The sequence below is a fragment of the Eptatretus burgeri genome, chromosome 17 (genome assembly GCF_056783735.1).
Source record: "Eptatretus burgeri isolate ZD-2024b chromosome 17, Ebu_testis_v1, whole genome shotgun sequence".
In the NCBI taxonomy this organism is placed as follows: domain Eukaryota; kingdom Metazoa; phylum Chordata; class Myxini; order Myxiniformes; family Myxinidae; genus Eptatretus; species Eptatretus burgeri.
Window position 1 is genome coordinate 58998784 of NC_140977.1, and position 12266 is coordinate 59011049.

At 45.6% G+C, this 12266-nt stretch overlaps 1 protein-coding gene across 3 annotated transcripts in view; it reads left to right on the plus strand.

Annotated features, from left to right (window-relative positions):
* LOC147010243 (protein Dr1-like) overlaps nt 1–12266 on the plus strand; it is a 182388-nt gene that overhangs the window by 147442 nt on the left and 22680 nt on the right. For 2 of the 3 annotated variants that reach the window (XM_085862331.1, XM_085862335.1), the window contains 2 exons: nt 11089–11306; nt 11440–11603. In XM_085862331.1, coding sequence (XP_085718457.1) covers nt 11093–11306; nt 11440–11603 — 378 coding nt within the window. In that variant the 5' untranslated portion in view covers nt 11089–11092. Of the gene's footprint in view, nt 1–7630; nt 7869–11088; nt 11307–11439; nt 11604–12266 lie in introns of those variants that run through there. The other variant, XM_085862330.1, reaches the window with a different exon arrangement.

Sequence of the window (12266 nt, forward strand, 5' to 3'; positions counted from 1 at the left end):
GCTTCATAGTTTGTACCCTGCAGACATGTTTGGCCTTTTTTTTGTTTGTTTGTGTACCTTGTCGAGCCTCGTGTGAGAGCAAACACACAACTCACAGCAAGGGGGGCATGAGATGATGGGCGGGAGTGGAAAGGACAAAACAGTGGGGAACAGAGACATTAGGAGATCTGTGGAAGGGAGAGGGATGGGGTGGGGAACATGGGGAATACAAGATGGACATTACAGGGATTTTGATGAAGGAAAGCAGGGAATTTGAAGGAGGTGGGCTTGGGTGGATTATCAGGGATAGAAAAGATCGAGGATTTGGATTGGGGATGATAGGTGGTGATGAACAGCTGTTTTGAAGGCCTGGAGGAAGAATGGGAATGAATAGAGTGAGGGAGTTTATTCCAAAGGTGGGGAAAAAGAGGAATGAAAGAGTGAAGGTGAGCAGTGATTCGTGATTTTGGTAGTTTTACCAGAAGGGGGTTGTTGGCGGACCTTGAGCGCACTGCAGAAATGTGGTGGGGACAAATCGCAGAGAGAGCAGGGGGGCGAGGCTGGAGAGGAGACGGTAGAAGACAGAAAGACCACCGACCAGCCTGTCGTGAGAGAGTGAGAGGCCCAAAGACTCAGCCTCATTGCGGGAGATGCTAATGATGGTGGCGTTTAATCAAAGCTGTTTCTGGTGTATGTTCCCCCTCCATCCCCTCCCTTACCTCAAATGGCCGCACTGCTGATTCCACACGTGATAAAGCTGAATGTCTAAACTCGGTGTTTGCAGCTAAATCTTGTGTCCTAAACCCATCACTATCTCTACCCACTTTACCCAGTCGCACCCAACTGTCCCTGGACTCTGTATCCTTTTCTCCTGACAAGGTGGAGAGCTTGCTTTCAAACCTCGAGTCAGATTCTGCAACTGGTCCAGACGGCATCAGCCCACGTGTCCTCAAAGCCTGCTCTTCTGCTCTTGCTCACCCTCTCTCTGTTCTATTCACCCTCTCATTTGCCCAAGGTCATCTGCCATCTGCTTGGAAATCTGCTAACATCACTGCCCTGCATAAAAAAGGTGCAAAAACAGATACCTGTAACTACAGACCAATCAGCCTACTCCAAATCATCAGCAAGGTTATGGAATCCATCATCGCTTCAGACATGAAATCCTTCCTCTTCTCCAATGGCTTGATTTCCAATCATCAATTTGGTTTCAGACCGGGTCACTCTACCCTGGATATGCTGCTTCTGCTCTCCCGTCAATGGATGGAGGTCCTCAATGCCAGACAGGAAATCCGAGCCGTATCCCTGGACATATCACGTGCTTTTGACACAGTCTGGCACCCTGCACTACTCACCAAACTCACTTCCCATGGTATTCAAGGCCATCTCCACTCATGGCTTGCAGACTTCCTCTCCTGTCGCAGTCAACGTGTGGCCCTAAATGGAGTTCTTTCATCCCCTCTTCCTGTACAGGCTGGAGTTCTTCAAGGTAGCGTTCTGGGCCCTGTTCTTTTTCTGGTTTTCATCAATGATCTCTCGGACTCTCTGGAAAATCCTCTATTTCTCTTTGCCGATGACTCCACCCTCTGCCGTACCATCTGTCATCCCTCAGACCGGCAAGCAGCAGCTTCTTCGCTCACTGCAGATCTGGATAAAATCGCAAACTGGTCCAACATGTGGAACATGTCTTTCAATCCAGACAAATCTCACACTCTCACTATGTCTCTTCGAAAGGACCGTTTAGAAAACCACCCCATCCACTTTCTCAACAATCCTCTGGAAGAAGTCTTTTGTTTCAAGCTTCTGGGTCTCACTATCTGCCATGACCTTTCCTGGGAAAGTCACATTTCCAACCTCACCTCAAAAGCCAGTCGCCGACTGGGAATCCTCCGTCGTGCAAAGTCCTTCCTCGGCCCTCTTGAGCTCCTGACCACTTACAAAGCTTTTGTCCGTAGCCTGATGGAGTACTGCTCTCCCCTCTGGGCTGGTGCTCCTGCCTCCCACCTTTCTCGGCTTCACGCTGTCGAAACCAGGGCATTTAAGATCATCGGCATCTCCCGCAATGAAGCTGAGTCTTTGGGACTCTCACTCAATCACCACAGGTTGGTCGGTGGTCTTTCTGTCTTCTACCGACTCCTCTCCAGCCTTGCCCCCCCTGCTCTCTCTGCGATTTGTCCCCACCACATTTCCACAGGGCGCTCAAGGTCCGCCAACAACCCCCTTCTGGTAAAACTACCAAAATCACGAATCACTGCTCACCTTCACTCTTTCATTCCTCTTTTTTATTGCCTTTGGAATAAACTCCCTCACTCGATTCAATCCCACTCCTCCCTCTTGGCCTTCAAAACAGCTGTTCACCACCACATCTTATTATCCCCCATCCAAATCCTTGATCTTTTCTACCCCCGATAATCCACCCAAGCCCACCTCCTTAAAATTCCCTGCTTTCCTTCCTGAAAGTCCCTGTAATGTCCATCTTCTCTTCGCTATGTTCCCCGTCCCATCCCCATCCCTCTCCCTTCCACAGTTCACCGAATGTGTCTGTTCCCCACTGTTTTGTCCCTTCCACTCCCGCCCCTCTTGTCTCATGCCTCCTTGCTGTGAGTTGTGTGTTAGCTCTCATACGAGCCTCGACCAAGGTATGCAAAAAAAAAAAAAAAGATCCAAAATGCCTTGGTTTCCACAGCGTGAAGCCGAGAAAGGTGGGAGGCAGGAGCACCAGCCCAGAGGGGAGAGCAGTACTCCATCAGGCTGCGGACAAAAGCTTTGTAAGTGGTCAGGAGCTCAGGTGGGTCGAGGAAGGACTTTGCACGACGGAGGATTCCCAGTCGGCGACTGGCTTTGGAGGTGAGGTTTGAAATGTGGCTTTCCCAGGAAAGGTCATGGCAGATAGTGAGACCCAGAAGCTTGAAAGAAAGGACTTCTTCCAGAGGATTGTTGAGAAAGTGGATGGGGGGGGGGGTATTCTAAACGGTCCTTTTGGAGAGACATAGTGAGAGTGTGAGATTTGTCCGGATTGAAAGACATGTTCCACGTGTTGGACCAGTTTGTGATTTTATCAAGATCTGCAGTGAGCGAAGAAGCTGCTGCTTGCCGGTCCGAGGGATGACCAATGGTAGGCAGAGGGTGGAGTCATCAGCAAAGAGATATAGAGGATTTTCCAGAGAGTTGGAGAGATCATTGATGAAAACCAGAAAAAGAACAAGGCCCAGAACGCTACCTTGAGGAACTCCTGCCTGGACAGGAAGAGGGGATGATAGAACTCTATTTCGGGCCACACGTTGACTTCAACAGGAGAGGAAGTCTGCGAGCCATGAGTGGAGATGGCCTTGGATACCATAGGAAGAGAGTTTGGTGAACAGGGCAGGGTGCCAGACCGTGTCAAAAGCACGCGATATATCTTGGGATATTGCTTTGATTTCATGAACGGCATTGAGGACCTCCATCCATTGTTGGGAGAGCAGAAGCAGCATATCCAGGGTAGAGTGACCTGGTCTGAAACCAAATTGATGATCGGAAATCAAGCCATTGGAGAAGAGGTGGATTTCAGGTCTGAAGCGATGATGGATTCCATAACCTTGCTGATGATTGGGAGAAGGCTGATTGGTCTGTAGTTGCAGGGATCTGTTTTGCACCTTTTTATACAGGGCAGTAATGTTGCTGATTTTCAAGCAGAGGGCAGATGACCTTGAGCAAATGAGAGGGCGAATAGAACAGAGAGAGAGTGAGCAAAAGCAGAAGAGCAGGTTTTTAGGACACGTGGGCTGATGCCGTCTGGACCGGTTGCAGAATCTGAGTCGAGGTTTGACAGCAAACTCTCCACCTTGTCAGGAGTAAAGGACACAGAGTCCAGGGACAGTTGGGTGCGACTGAGTACGGTGGGTAGAGAAAGCGATGGGTTTGGGACACAAGATTTAGCTGCAAACACTGAGTTTAGGCATTCAGCCTTTTCAGGAGCGGTATCAGCAGTGCAGCCATTTGAGGTAAGGGAGGGGATAGAGGGGGAAAATACACCAGAAACAGATTTGATTCGATGCCACCAGGATTTTGAGGCGGGAGAGAGTTTTGAAATTTCAGACTTGAGCTTAGAAAGATGTTGTTTTCTGGCTCTCCTGAGGGTAGATACACACTTGTTCCGAGCTTTATGGAAGGAACTTAGATTACCCTCAGTTGGGTTTGCTTTCCATGAGGCAAAGGCAAGTTGTTTCAGGACAACTGCGTCGCCACAAGCTTCCCTGAACCAAGGGCGGGAGGAAGGGTGGGACAACTGAAGACTCGAGGGGATAAATCTGTGCATGAGGGAGAGCAAGTTTCTTTGAAAGAATTCCCAGGATGAGTTGATGTTGGAGAAAGTAGCGATAGGAGACCAGTCTATAAGTTTCATGGCTGCTTGGAGACCGTGCCATTCAGCTTGAGTGAAATGCCAGACTCGACAGTGGTGAGGTCGTTCTCTGATAACAGCCACAGAGATGTCCACTTTGACAAGGACGTGGTCAGAAGAACCGATTGGATCGGAGGAAGAGCAGCAGATATTGTCAGCAAAATTTGTCAAAATCAGATCCAGAAGAGTTAGGGTACCATTGGTTGAGATCTGGGTCGGGAAGTTGACAGATTGAGTCGGTCCCAATGAGTCGCAGAAAGCTTTTGCTGAAGTGCCATGATAGGTAAGAGATAAGAGGTACCCACACCGAGCCAACTGGCATGATGACAATTTAAGTCACTACATATGAGGAAGAGAGAGTTTGGATGAGAAGATGGAAGTTGGTCCACGTTTTCGGATAGTGAGGTGCAGATGGAGTCATCACTGTTCGGTGGACGGTACAGTACACATATAAACATGAGGTGGAAGTGGAGGGAAGCCGGAGCCAGATGTATTCCTGGGGGTGTTGTGGAGTGAGGGCAGTGCATGGAGAGTGAGGAATAGAGTCTTTGATGAAGAGAGCAACTCCTCCACCAGGACGAGGCTCAGGTCTGTCATACCGGAGGAGGGAGTAACCAGGGGGAGATACTTGGGAGTCAGACACGTCTTGTGGGAGGAAAGTTTCTGTTCGGCAGATTATGTCTGGTTTGTCAGTGGCAACCTGTCTGGAAAGATCTGAAGGGTTTTAGGCCATCAGCCATGCCTCAGAAAGTTCCTGAAAATCAAGTTTCGTTACACTCATCGGGGGGGGGGGGGGGTAGACAAAACCTTGATGATATGATAGTATTTATCCAAATACATACGTATCCAAAAGTTCTCCACTCAAACAGCGGCAGTTATTGTGTATTTTCATCTTGAAAATCGATGCATTTGCCACGCTCTTTCATTTGAATTTTCTCCACACAGATCACGTGACGCCTCGACAGCCAATAGATGCTCCCCCGTGTATTATTCACCAGGACAATGTAGCGAACGAAGAAGTCAAACCTTTTATGTCTGTAAGATGGGATAAATGGAGAGAAAGTGTCAACAGATGGCTCGTCTCAGACGGTCACGAACGACGTTTAGCCGAGAGTGCCGGCGCGTGAGGACCGACTTCGATCATGGGCCGATTGTACCCGGAGTGCCGGTGTAAAGACTTCAAGTTACCTCCCTTACAAGTTACCTCCCGGTAATCTGAAATAGATTTAAAGTTACCTCCGGGGGTAGCTTGAAATCGATTTCATCCTACCCCCTACGATTTCAGATTACCCACCTCAAAACATTTATTTATGTTTATTTACTTTTATTTATTTACATTTATTTATGTTTATTTATATATGTCTGTAAATGTTTATTTACAAAAAATAGTAATTTAATTGATATTGAAAACTAATTCGGGAAAAACCATTGACTACGTGACCGCCTTTAAAGAGTTTGCAATTAATTTTGATTTTATTATGAATGATTTTATTTTAATGTTGTTATTTATTGAAATCAGTATTTCTCATACAGTTATAGTTTTTGCCACATTTTTATGAAATCCTTCGATATAGTTGATACAAATAGACATACTGGTATATCTTTTTAACCAAATCAGACTATACTTACAATTATGGAAACGCAATAAAATCAATGTATAAGAAAGGCAATGAAAACAGCTTATTTTTAATTCACAATTTCGTTGTGGTAATATTGCAGCTTCGCTGCCAGGGTAGCTCTCATTTCTTGAAGCACGACTGTGTCGCTGATACAGTGCCCCTCTACCAGTACACACACTGGAACTGGTACTCATTTTGCCGACGTCGGAAGGATGACAGGCTGAGTCAAACCCCCTGGTGCATTAATTCAGCGGCCGACGGGGCTTGAACTCAGGACCCTAGGATCCCAAGCCACCACCCTAACCACTACTCAGGACCGTAGGATCCCAAGCCACCACCCTAACCATTACTCAGGACCCTAGGATCCCAAGTCGCCACCTTAACCACTACTCAGGACCCTAGGATCCCAAGCCACCACCCTAACCACTACTCAGGACCCTAGGATCCCAAGTCGCCACCCTTACCACTACTCATGACCCTAGGATCCCAAGCCACCACCCTAACCACTACTCAGGACCCTAGGATCCCAAGCCACCACCCTAACCACTACTCAGGACCCTAGGATCCCAAGTCACCACCTTAACCACTGAGCCAACACCAGGCTACACACTCAGCCTGTCATCCTTCCGAGGTCGGCGAAATGAGTACCAGTTCCAGTGTGTGTACTGGTTGAGGGGCACTGCATCAGTGACACAGTCGTGTTTCAAGAAATGAGAGCTACCCTGGCAGCTAAGCTGCTATATGACCACAACGAAATTGTGAATTAAAAATAAGCTGTTTTCATTGCCTTTCTTATTCATTGATTTTATTCCATTCCAGACCATCCATTAGGACCATACTCTGTGCAGAGCGTTGGTGCCGCCAAAGCAGTCTCCTTGGCTATTGGGAACAATCCTGGACGGGTCGCCACTCCGACACAGTATACCAGCATGCTGGCACTCATTTTGCCGACCTCGGAAGGATGACAGGCAGAGTCAACCCCACCTGGTGTTAATTCAACAGCAGAGCGGGATTTGAACTCAGGACCCTAGGATCCCAAGCCCACTACCTTAACCATTAAGCCAACACCAGGCATATTGATTTTATTGCGTTTCCATAATTGTAAGTATAGTCTGAGTTGGTTAAAAAGATATACCAGTAAGTCTATTTGTATCAACTCTATCGAAGAAGGATTTCATAAAAATGTGGCAAAAACTATAACTGTATGAGAAATACTGATTTCAATTAATAACAACATTAAAATAAAATCATTCATCATAAAATCAAAATTAATTGCAAACTCTTTAAAGGCGGTCACGTGGTCAATGGTTTTTCACGAATTAGTTTTCAATATCAGTTAAATTACTATTTTTTTGTAAATACACATTTATAAACATATATAAATAAACATAAATAAATGTAAATAAATAAAAGTAAATAAACATAAATAAATGTTTTGAGGGTGGTAATCTGAAATCGTAGGGGGTAGGATGAAATCGATTTCAAGCTACCCCCGGGTGTAACTTGAAATCTATTTCAGATTACCGAGAGGTAACTTGTAACGGGGGTAACTTGAAGTCTTTACACGGGCACTCCGGGTACAATCAGCCCATGATCGAAGTTGGTCCTCCCCCGCCGGCACTCTCGGCTAAACGTCGTTCGTGACCGTCTGAGACGAGCCATCTGTTGACACTTTCTCTCCATTTATCCCATCTTACAGACATAAAACGTTTGACTTCTTCGTTCGCTACATTGTCCTGGTGAATAATACACGGGGGAGCATCTATTGGCTGTCGAGGCGTCACGTGATCCGTGTGGAGAAAATTCAAATGAAAGAGCGTGGCGAATGCATCGATTTTCAAGATGAAAATACACAATAACTGCAGCTATTTGAGTGGAGAACTTTCGGACACGTATGTATTTGGATATAAACTATCATATTATCAAGGTTTTGTCAACCCCTCCCCCGCCCCCCCCCCCCGATGAGTGGAACGAAATTGCACGATACAGCTTATATTACGGCTGATGGCCGATTTGAGTGAAGGCCCTGGCTACTTGAGATCCACACTGTTAATTAAGAGGGAGGGGAATAGGCTTTGGGTGCAGGGGGTGGGAGGGGAAGGATAAACAAGGGATGGGGGGAGGTAAGGAGGGTTCTGGAGTGTGGGGGATTGCAGAATAGCTAGGAGAGGGGCTGGATGAGGAGGAGAAAAGGCTCTGTGGTGCTGGGGGAGAGGGGGGACAAGAGAGGGGCAAGAAGGCAGTTGAGGATTTGAGGTGGTGGAGTAAAGAGATGGAGGTGAGAGGGCAGTGGAAGGAGGCAGCTTTGTGGATGAGAGGGGGGGCAACTTTGAGAAGGATGAGTGAGGGGGGTGAATGGTGGGAGAAAGGTTAGGGGGGAGTTTTTGACAGAGGTGAGAGGGAGGCTTGGAGGGAGAAGAGTGTGATGGTTGCTTTGAGAGTGAGAGTGAGAGGGGTGAGTTGGCACTGAAATTGGAAAAAAAAGAATGGTTGATTGAAAGCGAACACTCATAGCAAACTGGGTTTTTAAAAAGTTTTAGGTGAGGGATGTGATTAAACACGTTTCTTGATTGATGCAATAAAGGCAAATTCAGAGAATGGAGAGAAGAAACGCTGTAACAGTTGGATTTTTTTTAGCAAGGTCGAATTGCAAGGAGAGGATTTTTTTAGCAAGGAGAGGTCGAATTGAGAGCAGTCTATTTAAATATGGAAGAGTCGTGCATTATGATATAGTAAAGAGTACCACACGTGTGAAAGAGGAAGATGAAACATTATAAGAGATCGTTTTTATTATTATTATTATTATTATTATTATTCTTATTGTTTGAGAGTTTTCATCAGATTAGGTCATGGAAGTGTTGTGGAAAAAATCGTGAGGTGAATGGTGAAATTGGATCGGTAAATGCAAGGGGTGTAAACAGATCACGTGGTTATAGGAGGTGTATAGTCAAAAGTGAAATTATTTATTTTAAATCAGGATAATCGTGGAAGTGTGTGGTGAATTTGGACGGTAAACGCAGTGTGAAGCTGCTGGGTCGATGAAAAGTACCAGGAAGAGTGAGAGAGAGACACGTGATTACAGGAGGTGTGGAGATCGAAAGGATACAAGGAAGATTATTATTTTTTGATGTATTTTTGAAGAACAGGTATGATTCGGGAATGGAAGGTTGTAGATCGGAAGAAATCGTGAAGGTAATGGCGAGAGATGGTCAGCTCAGTAGAATAAAGATGGTGTCGGCAAGAGGAAGAAGAAGAAGAAGAATAGGAAGCAGAAGTAGAAGAAGAAGAAGAAGAAAGATCGAGACTCGTGAGTGTGCAAGGAGAAAGGTATTTTTTTTGATTTAAGACAAGAAATAGTGTTTAGTTGGGAGGGATGGGGGACGTTGGGAAAGTGGGGAAGAAAGAAATTGAAGTTAATGGGGAGAAAATACACATAAAGACGATCGTACACCGAGGGGGACGATGGGTAGGCCTCAAGCACCCGGTAAGACAAGGTCGACGAAAACTCACAAAATAGCACGATTTTTGAAACAAAACCGAACTAGGAACACACAGTAACATGTAGGCGAGAAAATAAACAGTTAAAACGGGACAGATAACGACCGGAAACTTAACTTTTAGATCATCAGCAGAGAGCCCTGAAAGGAGACCTGCCAACGCTCCAAACCCAAAACCGGAAGTCAATAAGATAGACCCTGATGGTAATGCTGATAAGATAGACCCAAGATTATTATTAGGGGCTCTTTTATAAATCCTCTCCAACTCGTTTATCTGGGATTCTGTCAGACAAGCATTCCAGACTGTTGCAGCAGACTTTCAGAGAGTTCTCGTGTCGTCTTTATATATGATCATCAAATCTTGTCCACCAGACAGATTTCACTTTTTAAGCAGTTTCAATACGTACAGTTTACCATTTTCTCGAGACAGAATATTCTGAATGTGTAAATTCAAATCCATTGAAACAATAACCCCAAAGATTTTAAGGTGTTGAACTTCCTCACATGGTACTGCTTGCAAAGTCAACTGTGGCATCCGGGTGGGGGTGGGGGGGGAGGGGTTCATAAAATAAACTTGCATGCGGGAACATTCTTCTACATGTTCTCTTTATTGTGGAAAACGCATTGAGGTGTAACAACTTCATGTTATTATTGCTTGACCAATTTTGAAAGCCATTGAAGACACCTTGCATAGTAGCCACCATCACTAGTTGCCTGCTCCTTGTGTTTTCAACTGCTATCATCTCATGTACGTACTCAAGACCCAAAATGGATTCTGATACCTGATCCACTTAAGCCATTGCATCGTTGATCTGAACCAGAAAGCATTGGAGGCCTAACTTGGTACCTTTGAGGTACACTACCCGTAAGGCTCTTACTGTCTGACAAGGTACCCTTGTATCATACACTTTGACTTATTGGTTCACAAAAATACAGATCCAATGAATTGGAGCCGGTCTTGCATTTATATCTATGAATTTATTCACTTTTATGCATTATGATCAATCAAAGCAAAATATTTCAAGAAATCAGATGGCATCACTGAGCTCTGATGTCATGGTTTGTCAACATGCTTGTACAAGTTATTCATGACTTTAATGAGGTAATGACATGTTGAGTAGCCAGACCTATTACCATGGATACTGATTTCTGTCAATTTTATCCGTAATTTCACTTCATAACCATTTTTGCTACAAAATACTCTGCTACCTTTGAGAAGTGGTCAGTTAAAGACTGGTATCAATTTGTTCCACACTGGTTGAGTGGACTTAGGAATCGGAACTACAGTTGCTCTCTTCCACTGAGTGGGAACACTTCCTTCAGTGAAGGAAGCATTGAGAATATTGGTTATTTGACCTGAAAGTTCACATGCAAATTCCCTAATTATATGAGCAAGAATCCTATCTGGGCCTGAAGCTTTGATGTAGTTTTGTCCTGCTCTATTACCATGACTTTTCATGTCAATGTTAACCCTATTATGCTTCTCTTGTTTCATCTTACACCATCACTGTAATGCTGTGCTGAGTTTAGCATGACCAGTGGCATGCACATGGAGAGAACTTTGATTACGGAATGCTTGGAAACAAAAATGTCCAAAAGTGTTTTCCTGCCGTAGCTCGATGACGTCGTACCCGGAAGAGGAAGTGACTGTCCCACGTGCAACAGTGAACAAAATGCTGCGCGAAATGTTGCCCCACACGCGCGTGTCGGCCGGGGCACGTCGTCTGGTGCTCGCTTGTGCACGCAAATTTGTGCGCGTCGTGGCAGCGGAATCGAACAGCATGTGCCGTCACCTGGAGCGGAAAATCATCACGGCCGATCACGTCATCCAAGGTGCTGTGAAATTGCCATTTGGGGATGAGAATCTGCTGCATTGTTGTGGGGAGCGTTTGAGGTGTAAATGTTGTTGGCATCTTTTTTTTCCAACTAATCCCCTGGCAATGTTTCATCCCTGTTCGGTGGGCAGGTCTCGAGAGCCTAGGACTGGGCACATATGTCCCAGAGATGCGTAGCACGTTGGCGGAATACAATGCACTGGCACTCCAGCGTCGTCAAGCCAGTCACCGTCTGGAACACTTGGGGATCCCTGAGGAGGAGCTTCTGCGTCAACAGCAGGAGCTCTTCACGCAGGTTGGGTCGGGTGCTGATCGGTTGAACCTCATTGAGTACATTCCCCTTGTCTAAGCGGATTGAATCTGTGTGTTTATGAAATGGTCAATCTGGCTTCGTAATGGGCCATGCACCAAAATGTGAATGCGAAATGACAGGTGTTTCAATTTCAAGGGGAGGGGGTTCGGGGGGATTAGTCCTCAACCATATCTTGGACATGCATGAACCGATTTTTATTTGTACTTGGCACAAAGACAACACATAATGGTATACATATGCACATCATTTCGCCATGCGATCAAAGATGGCCGACTGGCAGCCATTTTAGTTGTAGAAAAACTGTGTCGAACGTGTCCTCAACCATTTCTTGGATATGCATTTATCGATCCTGTTCCAACTTGGCACACAGATAACGATGGCTTACATATGCACGTCATTATTTTTTTTTTGAGATTGGATCCAATATGGCTGACTGGTGGCCATTTTGTTAGTTAAATGTGTCCCACAACCCTTTCTCAGGCATGCATGGTCCAATTTTGTTCAAACTTGGCACAAGCACAGTACATGATGACATCCACGTGCACCTCACTTTATTTTGTGATCTGATCAAAGATGGCCGACTGGTAGACTGACGGCCATTTTAGTTGTAAAAACGCCCAGAATCAAACACATCCTCAACCGTTT